Genomic DNA, 16887 nt, shown 5'->3' on the forward strand with positions numbered 1-16887 from the left:
GGTTATTCATGTTATTGACTCATTAACACATTTCATTGAGTGTTTTCATTTATTTGTAATATGTTATCTATCACGTGTCTTTATATATGTGCACTTACACCTACACATACTTCCCCTGCTTAAAAGATGCTAATTCAACAATTTAATGCCAGAAAAAGTTAACGTTTTTTAAAAGACAGCAGTTTACATCTATGATACTTACCATCATTATACTTTATTCATGGCTAACAATCTGATGTTTTCAAACAAAGGTATGGTGTGGAACCTCCTGGCCTGATAAAATTGGAAAAAGAAATTGAACAAGAAGAGACACTTTCTATCCCTTCTCCTTCACCTTCTCCTTCATCAAAGTCTTCTGGAAAAAAGAGTACAGGAAACTTATTGGATGATGCAGTAAGTAAAGTTGATCAGATTTCTTGGCAGCAGAAAGTGTTTTCAACTACAAGATATACTTTGTACAATCTCTCTTCAGTCTGACCTTAACCCTATTTCAATATGCTTGAAACTCATTTTAAACACCTATGAAAAAGTTTGTGTCTTTTGAAATTCAAAACTGAGCCATTCATTTAAAATAAAATACCACTTAATTCTGTCTGGTAAATAGTATCTAAAATTTTCGGAAAATAAGCCAACTCTATGAAAATTGTATTTGAAAACACTTTAGCCTAATTTTTATTGGTTTATAATTCCTCTTTCCACAGATAAGAAGCCGAAGGAACAAAATCTTGATGATTGTAAAAGAAGGGAAAGCAAATATATGATAGGAGTGATAGCTGTTTTTTTAATGTGTAGTCTTTTATTATATTTTTTTATTTACATACAAAGTCATGAGTGGGGGATACATTGTGAAATTTATATATGTGCTTGTATCTTAGATTCACCCCCCTCCATTGTTCTCCCTTATTCTGTGCCCCCCACCCCCGATTCTTAGAACAAGTTCAACAGGTTTCATTGTTCTATTTTCATGCACAAATACAAATTACATCTACCATATTCACCTTCTTCACCCTCTCCTTATTCCCCCCTCCATTGCTATCCATCCCTGGACAGGACCAGTTTTACCTTGCTGTCCATTTTTTAAGTGTATATTGATTATTCAAGGAGATTTTGCCTTGGTATTCCAAATATGTATGGAGATTACAGGGAGCCAAGAGAGCAAAAGAGAATGACAATGTAATGTACTATAAACTGCTGAATAATTGGGAAGCAGGTCGGTAGGGAAAGAGAAAGTAATAGAGGGGTTAATCTGATTAAAACTGTGCTTTATTCACTGTCTGCTATCAGCCACAGCCAATCATTATTTTCTCAAGGGCTCTCATATCTGAAAGACAGGTTTCTTAGAGAGGAAGTAGAAACTTAGAAGATTTATAACCTGCTGAAAGAAGCTTAGATTCCAATACAGTTTTATCTGACTTTCTGATGTCTCTATACTAAGCAGAGTCTTTGAGTTACAGTTTTGACAATGAGGATCTATTTCAGTGATATCTTCAAAATCACAATAAATGTTTCTATGTATAACAGCAAACAGGATAAAGTAAAATTCTCAAGAAATTTCTATTGTCTGCTAGGGAATTCTTGGTTATGATGGCTAGTGCATTTGATTATATACCCCCATAAATGTATATTTTGAGTACAAATGTAAACAATCAGAGAAATCTTAAGTGATTGGGATGTTGCTTATGTAAAGTATGCATCTATTGAGTTGTAATCACTTATGAGTTTCATAGAAAATGTCAATAGCAGAGATATTAGACTGAAGTATGTCTTACATTCATAGGCAAAGGCCTTAGAAACTAGCTGTATAGAATATTCAGGAATTCTGGTCACTAGCTGGGAGATTGTTTCTCTAGGGTCTAAGCCTAAAAGAGCTGGAAAAATGGCTGACAGACACAATAAGATTCAGAAAAAGAGATTTCTCTCTTTCTCTCTCCTGTTTTTTTTTTTTTTTTGCTTTTCTCCATCTAACATCCCTGATGCTGTATATTAAGATGAAAAGAAGCACATTAATCTGCCTTAACAATCAAGAGGTATCATTTTCACTAAGGGAAATAAGCTTAAACTTAGCATATCAAGGTACCTTAGCCAGTGTCATTTTTCAGTGAATTTATTTTGGGTAACTGTTCAGTCCACTCAGGGCATAAAAAATAAGCAAAACATTTTAATTTAATGCTACACAAAGGTATTTTAAAGTCCTCTTAAGGATCAGTCACACACCATGCTTTTTATATTACTTCATTTGAAAAATTCTGTACAGACATTGAAAAACATATTATAGTAGATAATGATGTATTATTTAAATATTGCTGAGAATAATTTTCCATAACATTGCATTGTAGTAAATAATGGTGCATTATTTACATTTGGACAAGAATAAGTTTTACATTGTCAGTTACACATTTTCTTTTGGATTTGTTGTAGTGTAAGATTCTCCTTTAGCCTTTCTCTTATAAATGTATTTCTTTGGTAAACTACACCTGTTCTTAGTCTTTTCTTCTCAGTTGTGACATCTGATAATATTCTTTAATAAATTATCTAGCCAATATCACCATTTGCCTCCTAATGAATTAATTACTGATTTAAATGATTTTTTTTTAGTCCTCAAATTATGAGGCCACCTCCTGCCACTTACTACTGTTAAACACCTGACTCTTTAAATTATTCTCTACAAATATTCCTCCAACTAGAGTGTTCCAACTAATTGCAACTTGGACTCAACTAAAACTATGTAGGGGTTCCCCATATGATTCAGGTTAATGTTCAAACTGATTCACATGCCACATACGCCCTTCATGTTCTGGTGCAGTGTGTGTTACCCAGCTCCTCCATTTCTGAACTAGTTCCTACCTTTTGACATAGCCATTATTATTTCCTCACCATACTTCTTATTTGTCTTTTAAATATATTTTCATCTTTTAATATGCATGTTGTGTTGTTACTTTCTATACAAAGTTTTTGTTGTCATTTCTCATCACAGGTTGTCATTTCTCATCCCATTCAGATTAATTTATTCTCCAGATGTCCTGATAGAATGATTCTGCTATGACAAAATGGTGGGATCGGGTTCAGTTCTCTTTGCATTCCCATGTGTTGAGCTAGTTCCCACACAATGAGTTGAATACAGTTCTAAGAAACCATTCTTAATTTCTTCCTCTTCTCCATCAACTTCCTCAGTCTGGGGATGTGAGATAGTATAATTCTGAGTAATCAGGCTCCTCTTGAAATCCCATTTCAACAGAAAACTGGCTAGCTTCCTAGCCAAGAACAGAACACCTGCCAGACTGACTTATCCCAAGGTAATGTAAGAAGCACAGAAGTCATCAGTCACTGTTTACTTAACAATATATTTCAGTCTAGACTTGTCTCTTCTATTTTTGCCTCCATCTCTCACACAACACACAAAAAAGTTCTTAATTTTTAAAATCATGTCCATTTTCAAAGTGAGGAAGGCATTAGAAAATGTTTCTTTGACTCTGCTTCATATAACACCAACAGTTTCTGTGTTTTGTCTCAAGTTGTTACGATATGGAAATACTTTCTGTGCAGACTTGTGACTGTCATTTCTTACCAGAGGAATCACTTGATCCTCAATTTACTGTTTTCTCAGCCAGTTGCGAACAAGATGGTACAAAACGTGATGGCCCTACAGTTCGGATCTCAAACTGGGTGCTTCAATACTGTCTATCTGCTTTTCTTCTTCCCTCCTTACTTTCCCTCATCCTTATTGTAGTGCAAGCCCTTGTTGTAGTGAGGAGAGTAACTGTATCACTTCTAGAAGTGACACATATAATTAATATATTTAATAAATGCATAGAGAAACACTGAAAACAATACATGAATGAGTTCATTGATCCTTGGATAGCACCCACAACCCAGGACATGGCTTTGCATTATTGGAAGGGAATCATACTACCATTACCCAACTTTTATACTTCTTGTTTTAGTATCACCATCCAACTATAGATTATCCTTTTAAATATTCTTTGGGAACAGAATTCTGTTGATGCATGTATAAGTGGATGATGTATCTGTGGACAAAGTATAAGTATGATGGAAAAAAGTTCAGAACTCAAAGTCATGGCCTAATCACTAACTTAGTGATAGGCAGTTCCCTCATTTTTCAATGAAAGGCATCTCTAAGTTTCTCTGAATCCAGCTTTACTCTGTTCCATTAATCTCTTTTTTGATTATAAACACTTTTATTAGGATATATTTATTATAAGGGGAGATTCATAGTGACAATTCCAATTAGGTTTATATGTACACTGCTTAGATTATTCCCATTGTCTTTTTCCCTCAACCCTCTCCCTGCCCCACTTAAAGCAATTGCAAGAGATTTCTTTGTTCTATTTCATATATGAATTCTACCAACCATATACCCTCATCTTTATCTCCTTAATTCACCCTCTCCCCTCCCACTAGTACCCCCACACACTGAACCTATTTTACAGTCCTGTCTTTTATTATTATTTAAGTTGATGTTCAAAGGGGTGTCTCAATGTATCCCTGCTGTGGATATACTTAATATGCCTTAGTGTCCTGTATAGATAGGTCCATGTTATTACTCATGTATTCATTCATGTATTCAGTGTGCATGTATTGAGTACTTGTTAAGGCCATTAAACAACTGTACTTTATATAAAGGATTTACAAATATATGAAATACATTTTTGTTATTGAATTCCTTAAGGAACTCAATCTAATCAGGAGATCTTAATATTATCTAACAAGTGAGATATAATAAATAGGCTTGTATGTTGGCAAAATTAAAGATGGTAAAAATATCCATACTCTTCATACTTTTTAGGAAGACATATCATAATTAACTATAGGTCACTAAGCTGTACATTAGAGTTCTTGAAATTATTCCTCCTATTAACTATAACTACATATTCTTTGACTTATGTCTCCTCATTTCTCCCAGATCTCTAATCTTTCTAGTTTCTAGTAACCACTATTCTACTCTCTATTTCTACAAGATCAACACTAACATGTTCCACATATTAACAAGATCATGAAATACTTGTCTTTCTGTGACTGACTTATTTTACTTAGCAAATGTCCATGTTCTTCTATGTTGTTGCAAATAACAGAAAAGACTTTCTTATAGCTAATAGTATATCATTGTGTATATAAACCACATTTTCTTTATCTATTCATCTGTTTGTGATCACAGGTTGTTTCACTATCTCACTTGCTATGATTAATGCTGCAAAAAATATAGGAGTACAGATATTGCCTTGAGATACTAATTTCTTTTCCTGTGGATATATTGGTAAATCACATAACAATTCTGTTTTAATATTTTGAGGAACCTCCATATTGCCTTTCATAATGGTTGGTTTTTTTTGTAAATTTTTTGTTAGGATATATTCATTATACAGGGGAGATTCATAGTAACAATTCTGATTAGACTTATGTAATACATTAGCTACATTGCCCCATCGCCTTTCCCCCTCAATCCCCTCCATAATGGTTGTTTATTCCTGTCAAGAGTGTGCAATGTTTTCCTTTTCTGTCCCTGACATTTTTGTAGAGGAGTTTTATTCAGAATGTAAATTCGTTGTGCCCAGCTTCTCAAATACAGATTGTATGTCATTTTGTTTTGGTTTGGTTAATTGCTTAGTTGAAAGGAGGACCATAAAGAAACACAGAATTGTAGATTCTTAATCAAGGAAAACATACACGTAAATCTTATTCCCAGAATCATGGACTATTACATTATCTTTTGATGTAACAACTGTTATCAGCATTGGGCACATATCATTTCAATTGCATGGTTTTAAGAATGAGGAAATTTATACTATTCATAAAAATTACTATTCAGGAATGAGTTACATAAAATACACAAAAATTCCAAGATATGGCCAAGCAAATAGGGTTTGGTGACGGTTACTAAAATGGAGTAAACCAGTGGGTGAATCTGAGTGAACTGGAGATGGTCTTAGAAAAAAATCTTAGAGCTCAAATAAGATGAAATGATAATCTCACATTTTCCCTTTATTTTGAACATGAGTCAAAATGAATATAATTAAATTATACCAAGGAAACAAACTATGTTAGCATATATTTTATTCTACTTTTCAGTATGTTTACCATATTCTGATCATTTTACTCTACAAAAATGAGAATGCAGCTCATCATTCCTGTAGTAGCAATTGATTTCCAGACTGTTCTTCCAGCCTCATCACTGCTGTCATCCTGCTATGCCTCAGTGTAGTCAGTGGTTTCAGAAGATGCCTTCAGCATGTGACCTTTACATAGTTATGACACAGTGCCGTAGTATGCCTGGCCTCATATCATGGCCATAGATTTAGAACAAGTTCAAGATTATTAATGGTTCAGGTACTTTGGAGTCTTTAGAAAAAAATTAATCTACATGTAACCTGATTAAGGAGAGTGAACCCGCCTGCTCTTCTTTTACAGGTGAAAAGAATTTCTGAAGATCCTCCTTGCAAATGCCCAAACAAGTTCTGTGTAGAGCGGCTCTCCCAAGGGAGATACCGAGTGGGAGAAAAGATCCTCTTCATTAGGGTAAAGTTTTACATTTACCTGTTATCTTGTTCTTTATGAGAATATTCTGAATATTGGGGGAAATTGCAGGTGAAACAGGACAGGTAACAAAGCAGATACTTCCTATGTGCGTACAGTTGAAATGGAGCTGCAAGATATCAGTGCCAGTTAAAGCAGTGTACAAGATAATGTACTACTGAGAGTTAAATACATAGAACTATCTTTTTTACATATATACAAACACACAAAAAGACAATAAAGATGAAATGCAATGAGCAAAAGAATAACATACTCCTTTTTGATCTTGTAGATGTTTGATTGCTTAGTTTCAAAGGCACTACCACACCACCCCACTTCAGGGGACTAGAAACATTGTTCTTCCTTGGTCTTCCATGCCTCATGTTACGGAAATGGTCATTCTTTTCATTGTGGGTACCTTTCAGATGATTTCAACATGATTTTTTGAGAATTCTGGTTTATGGACCAAAGTGAGAGAATGAAAGCTCAATACATTAGCAAAGCTAAATACTGACTGACATTTCTTACTTAGTTTTTCTAGTCAGAGTAAGAGAGACTGGACCAAAAATTGATTTGTTAGTCACTATCTATTTCACAATGTTCCTAATTAATATCACGAGCAGTCTTACATTGCAATGGGTGGCTGGGTAAAGTAGTATTTCAGATCTTTTACTCAGAATCTGTTTTGCCTATAATCAAGAGAGTTTAATCCCTCAAAATAAGTTTGTGAATTTTACAAAGATCAAGAATTACTCTTTTTTAAAAATAAGATAATGAAGATATCACTGATATATTCTTAAAATCTTCATAAAAGTATTTTTGTGCCTTTTTAATCATTTCCTGAAGTATAGAGGCTATAAATCAAAGAAACTGTATTCTCATCTCATTTGAGTAAATTAAAAGTATTTTGCTTGTTAATTTGTAGAAGAGAATGCTTTGAAAGTGTGCATGTAGTACAATGAATTAGCCTTCTTAAACTATGCAAAACTATGGTGGCCCACTAGAAATTTTGCCAGTGTAAAATTTTCTTATTTGAACTTTTAACTGAAACTTCTTTGTATGACAGGTCTTTTTTCCAAGACACTGCAATGTGTATTTGAGGAAAAGTTTTATCATAATTTAATCTTAAAAATGTAGTGTCTATCATTTCTTATTTTAACCTAATTTTAGTTCAGTTATTTTTTACTGATATTCTTACTATTTCCAGGTAATAAGTGATATTCTGTATTGCAAGGATGACAGTAAAAAACAATATAACATTATATTATTACTAGAGATTTGAGAATAAATCTGGGTAAATGACATCACTAGGAAAAACAGTTGCCTGAGTTGCTTACTATTCTTTCTTCTTTATTGCAAAGATAACATGCCTTTTTAAGCTGAAATGCCTGTTTTTGCTTTTCCTTATTAAATAATAATGATTCAGAATCTCCCTGGTTGTGTTAAAATTTTACCAGGATGACCTTTCTCCTTTGAGAATCAGTGTCCACCAGAATATTGGGTCCTAGAATGTATAATCAAAAGAAAGAGCTTTATTTAAATAATAAAGTATCTTTTTAATTATAGAAATATTAATATAGCACATGATTAATAAATTAGATACTTACCCTCATTGTAACCTAAATTCTTCAAGAATATATATTATATATGCTTAATTATGTCTTATCTCCATATTTATTCAATTATCAGATAACATCATGTTTATGAGTAGCATAAGTTATAATATTTAACACAGAAGTATTTTTTTGACAGTGAATTTTTCTTTTCAGTAAGTGGATTCCTTTTGGTGAATTTTATTCATGTATTATTTATAAAGGAATTGAGAATTGCATTACTGAAAAAATATGTGAAATTCCTTAGTGATAACATTTTATTTAATATCAGCTGAAACACCACATCTTGTGCATACTCAATTTTTACTTCAAACATCTGGGCAAGCCTGTAATGAAAGAGTTCGTCATGATGTGGTTGTTCACTGATTGAGTCAGCAGATTATCACCTTAGGGTGTTATGAAGTGCTTACAACAATGTTTTAGTGAACTCTAACCAATTACTGTCTTGATTTCTGCACTGTCCACACACAATTTTACTATTTTTAAAACAAATGTCAAGTGAAAACTGATCCTTTAAAAAAAAAACCTTAATTTTTAAGGAAACTTTCTATCACTACCTAAACAAACCAAAATTATGTGTCCAAAACAGGGGGGAAAAAGAAACCCATATTTTTAACCTGCTTGCTGTTAGTTCATTTCCAACCTGGTGATTCTAAAAAGGCTCTCTTCTTGTCTCTGGTTATCCTTAGAGGCTGAGGAATGAAAATCTCACAGGTAGCTCATTTGTACCTTTCTTTGCACATTTTCTCAAATGGTCAAGCAAAACACATCTCATGGATGTGCACTCACTTTGGCTAGTACTTTTGATTTGTGGCTGGAACTATAGTTAATGGATTGTCATTCTGCTTTAACTCATTGTAAGGAACCACAATGAGTTAAAACACATTTACTACTCAATAAAAACCTCACAGGCATTCATCTTATGGTTGTTGTAGCTAATACTTTAACTGTATTTCTTTGAATACTTGGGTTAACTTCTCACATACAGTAGGTGAATGATCACCTTACAGTGTCTGTTACAGTTCTACATTTTTAAGTTTGCATTTTTAACATGGGCATATTGCAAACTTTGTCATATCATTTTGTGCCTGTGTTTATATATATTATTCTATAAAATATACATACAATGAAACACACATGGTATCTCAGCCTTTGTACCCTAGTTATCAGCCTGTCCTGGGAGTTGCAGTATCTTCCTGTGATCATAATGAACCTGTCCAATTCAAAGAATAATGCAGGGTCATTTAAGCATATTGAAACTGTTAACTTCACTCTTAGAGATAGCACAATTATCAAAATAGACTCTGAAAGAATTATTCCTAAAAAGTCATATATTCAAGATTCTCTAAATAAGCCTATCTCTAACACACTAACTCTTTACCACCTTCCAAGGTTTGTTGACAACATCACTCACTTTACTTTTGTATTGTTTTATGACTATGTATGTACATAAGTATATCTTATCTTTACATTCAGACAAACATAATGACAAAAGCCAAAAACATAAGTGCAAATCACATGACAAGGGCAAAGCACATATGGGAGATATAGGAATAGGTAGAAAACCCAAAACATGAAAGCGTTTGATGTCCCCACTCCAGAGGAACTAATACAGAAACCTTAAAATGACAGAGGTCAACATGAGAAGGGGATCAGGAACCAGTGTAAAGATCAGTTAGAGATGAATCAACTTGGGATGTAACACATGTGTACATGAAAGCAATGCTAAGAATCTTTCTGTATAGCTATCTTAGCTCAACTAGCAAAAACACTTTGTCTTCCTTATTATGCTTGTGTCTTTTCTTCAACAAAATCAGTAATAAGGGCAGAATAGGACCGGCTTGGAACTGAGTGGGGGAGAGGGGGAGAGGATGGGAATGGGGTTCAGGGTAGAGAAATGACCCAAACAATGTATGCACATGTGAATAAATGAATTTAAAAAAAAATAATAAGTGCAAATTTCAGAGAAGTACCAGGAAGACACCTCATGCAGAGAATATTTTTGCTGAGTTTGCCTTGTCTGTGAATTTCTAGAAGCCAGTATATGAATAGGTACTTCTTAAAGGTTCAATGTACACCTATATAGATACATCTATATGTTTATGTAGACATGTTTTTGTATAGATATGTAACTCTATTTATTGGTAGGAAATTAATCTCTACCCTAGCATAAAGAATCCTTTAGTATAAAGAAAATTATTTGAGAATTTTGACTTTGGTTTTATGCAAACATCCTAAAAATCCTGTCAAATAGGGTATTTTTTGTTTCTAGCTGATCAGAAACAATTTCCCAAACATTGGATACCTTCCAGTGAGTAAAGCAGGTTTTTTTTTTTAACTATCAAATGCAGCTAATGTCCAAATAATGTGTGTCAAATTACTTTCCTCCAAGGTATACACATTTCAGTTATTTTTCACTGACTTTTGAATTTTGATGGTAGTGATAAAATCTCCTTACTAATTTCTGCAGTAACGGAGATTGGAATATTTACAATCAGCCTTGATAGGTTTCTCTGAAATACAAGCATGTGGATATATCAGTCCTTATGCCTTGATTTCTAGGCAGTGAGAAGTAAGAATTTTCTCCTCTTCTTTTGTTCAGTCACTTGATACTGACATAGGCTTCAACTATCAAGAAGTCAGTAGGCAATATCAGTCTGTATGATGTTTCAGGAAGGGACTTCAAAACTATTTATTAGATACTGCAAAAATGTATATGCTATTTGACTTGTCGACCCCAATTTGAGGACTACAATCAATGTATATAATCTAACAGTGATTTGTAAAATGGCCCCCAGTTGAGCAGCATCAGTATCATCCAGGAACTTGTGGGAAATGCAAATTCTCAAGCCTTCTTCAAGACTAACTGAATCAGGAACTTCAAGGTTAGGACCCAGACACTGATGTTTTAATATGCCCTCCAGGTGTTCCTGATGTATGCTGAAGTCTGAACACCACTAATCTTTAAAAGAAAGAACTAGATGTAAGAAGAGAGTAGTACGACAGCACAATTAGAAAGCATGTGCAAGTCTTATCATGCAAGAATATTACCATGGAGGTACTAAAAAAACGATCATTTTAAAGACTAGTATGTATTTTGGGGGAAATCCTAAGATACAAGGTTAAGTGGACAAGTAGGCTTTTAAATAGTAAAATAGCTTGTATAAAAATGATATATTATTTGATTAAGACTTAAACAGAGCAAAATAATTGACAACTTTCAGTTGTTGAGAACATTGAATTATGAGTGAGCAAAAATTTTTTGTTCTTCATTTCTGATGATAGTATTAAAAATATTTCCAAGAGAAGTCAACAACTTAATTACAAATTTAAAAATAAATAGAAGGCTCTTTGAAAGTTATAGATTAATTAGTTCACTGCTCAATTTAATGGCCTTTTTGCTAAGCTTCCAATCTTCTAGAAAAGGGTAGGGAAGTTTATTGGTGTTTTGACATTATTTAGACTGGGATTTTGCATTTTGTTGTGAACTTGCAAATGTACATTTCCTTGGATGAAGGCCTTAAGTTTTCTTATCATAGCTATCTTATCTCTCCATTTTGAAAACTCAAGTTGTTGAGAATTAGTACTAGCAAATACTCACACATTAGTTCACCATCTGGATGATGTGCTTCTCTTTGCAGACTCCATTAGTGAGCAATATATTCAGTTTTATCCCTATTAATTATTAAAGCTTTAACCATTAGGTCTTCCTTTTCTTTAAGGCCCAGTATTTAGTGACACAAAAATAACCTAACACAATAAACTGATCTGTGCTAACGCATGAAATGTTTGGCTCTAATGAGAAGAATATCCACTGGGTAAAATCTTTACACTTGCTGTAATGTTCTGGTAGTTGGACTTTTTGGCAAAATGGCTGTCAGAAGAACGTATGTTATGAGGTAACTGACTTTTTGTTAATGTGCTTGGGCATTAATGTGATAAATGATTTTTTTAAAATGTAATCACAAGTTATTATTACCCTAATATTATAGTTTAGGACTGTTTAAAACATATTCCAAAGAGTAATCACTCTGGAAGATGTTCAAGACATTTGTGAAGAAGAGTTGATGTAGTAAAGAGTTTAAACAGTCTTTTCAAGTGACTCTTACTATTGATTTTGCTAGCCTCTTCTAAACACCTGGCATATTTCATTATAACCAATCATCCCAGTGTGAGAAATACTCTGCCCTTCTCATTTTACAGAAGTTGAGTAATTTCCCCAAATTCTAACCTAATAAATTAGTGTTGGATTTGAAGTTCAAACACTGGCAACTTAGCTCCTGATTATATTTCTTTGACACTAAATAATACTGATTCTTTTTACCTAGAATTTCTTGTATTTCAATATACTAATGTGATCTGTTAACTCCTGGAGAGAACTCTACTGTGTAGCATTTTCCAAATGTATTTAATTATAGAAACAGTTCCCTCCTATTTTTTTTTTTTTCAGGAGCATCATCCTTGGCTAGGAGGTTCTGAAAGCATATTTTGGGGAAGATATTCTAAATTGAAGCAAATTTTAAAAGGACATACATTTTTATTATGTATTTAAAACTCAACTGTAATAAAGTATTCCTTGTAACTGTTTTTCTTTAAAGTATTCAGAATACAAGGACGTTATAAGTACATAATCAATAGTGCCTACATAAAGAAGAGGATAAATATGCCTGATTGTATTATGATAGTTATAATAATGATAGCAATATTTATTAGATGTTAACTGTATCAGGCATTATGAAAAAATGCCTTAAATTGTCTATTTCACTTAGTAGTCAAAACTATTTAAATATTACATAATTCAAGATATGTCATTATTTGTTCTGATATCTTTTTAATAGAAGTGATAAAATAATTTTCCTTGGTATGGTCTTGTTGAGTCATCTCTCGATATACACACATACACACACATATATACACACTCTTAAATTGATTAGTCCATTTCAAGAAATTTTTTGCAGATTTCTACATTTGGATAAAACAATATGAAATTCCATACTAGCATTGTGATGGCTTAAGGGCATATTTCTGTAGCTTACAAAATGTGACTACTTTAGGGCCCTAAAGAAAAGACAAAGAATAATTTAATTGAAAGTCAGCACAGGGATTTGCAGTGTTAGAGAGTTACTTTATTTGTCTTACTTTTGAATTAAATCATCACAGATCAATAGAAAGGTCATACACATTTTTTATTGACTCTGTGTAGCATTTTTTTTATCATAATATTCCTCAGTATTGTACCTGTGTGGTAAAAACCAACTCACTATAACATACCAAGCAAGAGAGGTACCAGAGCACTGTTGCTATAGCAACAGAACATGCAGTGTCTTCTGGGATTTGCTCTAAGGGAAGGTCCAATGATAATAAGTAATATTACATTCTTTTCTGTTATTATGACACATATTGATTTATTGTGACTAAAAAGTAGCCTGGCTCAAATTGCCTACCTTTTCTAGTAATGAAAAAAGGGCTGTTGTGTCAAAATGCAGAGGAGTTTTAAAAAAGTAGGAAGGAAATTAAAACCTGTATTTATTTTAGTGGAAACATTTGCAGAAGTAGCCATTACTCAGCAGCTGAAGCTTGAAAAAAATATGTAACCTTCAACTGATTTGAAAATTTACTACAGCAGTAATTAGGAATTCATAATTAAATACTTTATATTTGTTTCTAAAAAAATACAACTGTTTGCTTCTTATATACATAAAATCTCAGACAATATAGAACTCTAATCTATGGTAAGAGGAACATGGTTGCTATTAGCACATGAATATTTCCAAACTCAGTCCCTTTCTTGTCCAACTACCTGAAAAGGTCACTAACTCAGGAAAAGGAATCAATAGCATTTAAAATGTATGTAAGTACTTTAATTTTTAATTTCAGTTTTAAATTCCTTTTTAATGTTTTTGATCTATTAAAGACATTTTCATTTGTCATTTATCCATGTTCACTAAGGCTGAGCTAATAAAGGATATAATTTACACTTTGGTAAAACATCTCTCAAAGGACCTTACAAATGTTAATAATTCCTCTTAACCCCTTCTCTTCGAGAAAGGCATTTATCTTGGAAGAATGCAAAATGAACAAGTAATGACTGGCCTTTGCAGTAAAGAATTGAGCTGAAAGGAGTGTTATAATTCTGAGAGTCATCCTTTGAGGTTGAAAACTCTAAATATAAAAAACTAAGCCAGACTTTATTTAAGGTGATAGCTTGACACTATTTCTACCACTTTTAAAAGCAAGAAAAAAAATGAAATTTGATATTTCAAGAACAGAAAAATAGCTAATATATTTAAGCAGGTCTTATATTCTTAAGCTAGATAATATATGATTCCATTGACTTAAGTGATTAACCTAATATGCAGTAAATGAGAGCTAAAATGCAAAAATCATTCTTCCCTAAAAATTTGCTATGATTGACCATTTACTGAAGAGCAGGTCTTTAAAATTGTGTCTACTTTCATTTGTCCTGATACATATTCCTTTTCTTCTCCAAGTCATTTAGCTAGGTTTACCATGTTTTTAAATTGTTCAACAATACATGTTACTCCACTTCATCTTGAATTGTTTCTATTTTGCCATTATATTGAGTATATAATAAATAGGTGTGTTCTTTCTTCTGCTAGCCATAGATCAAAACAATTTAAAGTTATAGAAACAGTGGAAAATCAAATTACTTCACTGAAAAAAGCACAGTTCCTAAGATGTTTCTACATTGCTATAGACTCCTATTAAGAGAAATTTGTTACATATATGTTTATATGATGTGTTGTATCTATCTATCTGTCTATCTATCTCCACATATGTATGCATATATAACAGAATAGGAGTCAAGAATAAGACAGGCAGGTACGGAAAGTGTCCAGTGACTAATTGTGAGTCACACAATAAAACAAAGAAAGAAAGTCACAGATTGTTTTTCACTCCTGTTTCACCATAAAGAAAAGTGTTCCAGACTGGGGCAGCAAAGCAGGATGACTTAAGGCTTACCTACACAGAAGGGGAGACGGGGTGGTGGGAGAAGCAGTTTGAGGACTATTCCATTTGTGGAGTTTGAGAACCAACCCCCTCCAAACCTCATTGTTCATTGAGGACTTGACCATAAAAGGAACCAATAAACCTGTATTAGTTCAATACCTAATTAGCGTATGAAATTGGGTAACACTTTAGTGTGGTTAATAAAAACTAGAAACTGCATAGTCCTTGGCAACCCAAGGATGAAAGCCGGAGCTTTTATTCTTTTGCTTAATAAATTTTCCTACCTCGATACTCAACCTTCATTGTCTGTGAAGTTCATTCTTTGGTTTTATAAAACAAGAATCTGGGATGCTGACTCTACTTATGGCTAAACACCTAAGCTAGCAAGGTTGAGTGGAGGCTTTTCATCCTGCATAAATCTCCTATTCCCTATGTTTGCATTGAAAATGAATTAAAGAGTTGTATTAGTCCAATTGTTTGCCATTTAGAAAAAACTAAGGAGCTGAGTTTCACTTTTCTGACTTGAAATTTAAACCTCTAAATAAAGAATTTTGTGAGGAGACGATTTTTTTTCCTATATACACATTATTTAGCATTCACTGAAGGCTATCTGTATATCAGGTATTTGCTTAAGTGCCCTTACAATTCTTAGAGTTAGGTACTTACATTATCCTCATTTTAAGAATAAAAAAAACTAGTTTTTAAGAGAATTAATTCTTTGCCAGAAGTCACATTACTAATAAGTGTCAAAGCCAGTAACTGAAATGAATACATATGATTTCAGAGCCCACAGTTTAAAGTATATGTCATTCATTTGGTTGCAGAACTAGAAAATCATCATTAGCATAACATTTCATGAGTATTTCTGTTCATTCTTTAAAACATTCATTAGTAGTTGACCCTCATTTGATGTGTAGTTCCAAATTTTGAATTCCTTTGCCTATGTGCTTCCTCAAAACATGGAACTTTTTCTTTATTCACCTATTCATATGTGCATACATTGTTTGGGCCATTTCTGCCTCCTCCCTCTACCCCCTCCCTCTCCCCCCTACTCCCCCTTCACTTCCAGGCAGAACCTGTTTTGCCCTCTTCTCTAATTTTGTTGAAGAGAAGACATAAGCAATAATAAGAAAGACATAGTGTTTTTGCTACAAAACGTGGAACTTAACAGCCAATCACTGTTGGAGAGTCAGAAGGGAGAACCCAGGAAAACAGAACCTTACAAAACAGCACAACCACCAAAGAAGAAAATAAAAACATCTAATAAAAATGGTTTTTATGTGCCTAGCAATCATATTTTCTTTTCAATTATTGACCACACTTGAAAAGTCTTCTGAAAGCAAAATATTTATTCCAGGAAAATTCTCAGTTTATTGCAATTATATATTTTCATTTACATCTGGCTTTTGCTCCATTAAGATTAAATTCTCAGAATGTAATTCTATGTGGAAGAACTGTCTGAAGCGGGGAGGTAAAGTTGCCTTATGCTACCTTTTTTTACTTTTATCAAAGTGTCTATATCAAACTTACGACCAAGAGCAAAGTAAGAATTTTAACTATAAGAACTAGTGCTTCTAGCGCCCCAAAATTGTATGTCTAGTAATTTAAAATAATATATTAACAGTTTTTAGTCATGTTACTTGATAACAGTGAAGATCTTATTTTTCTATGGTTTGCAAAGGAAATTCACTTATATGTTGTCTCAGCCTCATTATTACTCTGAGAAAAAAAATCTATGTGATCATTAATTTACATTGAAGATGAAACTGAGAAA

General features: G+C 33.0%; 1 protein-coding gene across 10 annotated transcripts in view; it reads left to right on the forward strand.

The window, feature by feature from the left end:
- Positions 1 to 16887, forward strand: part of Gas2 (growth arrest specific 2) — a 118551-nt gene that overhangs the window by 60376 nt on the left and 41288 nt on the right. For 9 of the 10 annotated variants that reach the window (XR_012436133.1, XM_074042938.1, XM_074042931.1 and 6 more), the window contains 2 exons: positions 252 to 393; positions 6424 to 6531. Coding sequence is in view for 9 of the 10 variants with exons in the window: in XM_074042938.1 (XP_073899039.1) it covers positions 252 to 393; positions 6424 to 6531 (250 nt within the window). In the remaining variant the exon portion in view is untranslated. Of the gene's footprint in view, positions 1 to 251; positions 394 to 6423; positions 6532 to 12591; positions 13743 to 16887 lie in introns of those variants that run through there. The other variant, XM_074042967.1, reaches the window with a different exon arrangement.

Source organism: Castor canadensis, chromosome 1 (assembly GCF_047511655.1).
Source record: "Castor canadensis chromosome 1, mCasCan1.hap1v2, whole genome shotgun sequence".
Lineage (NCBI taxonomy): Eukaryota > Metazoa > Chordata > Mammalia > Rodentia > Castoridae > Castor > Castor canadensis.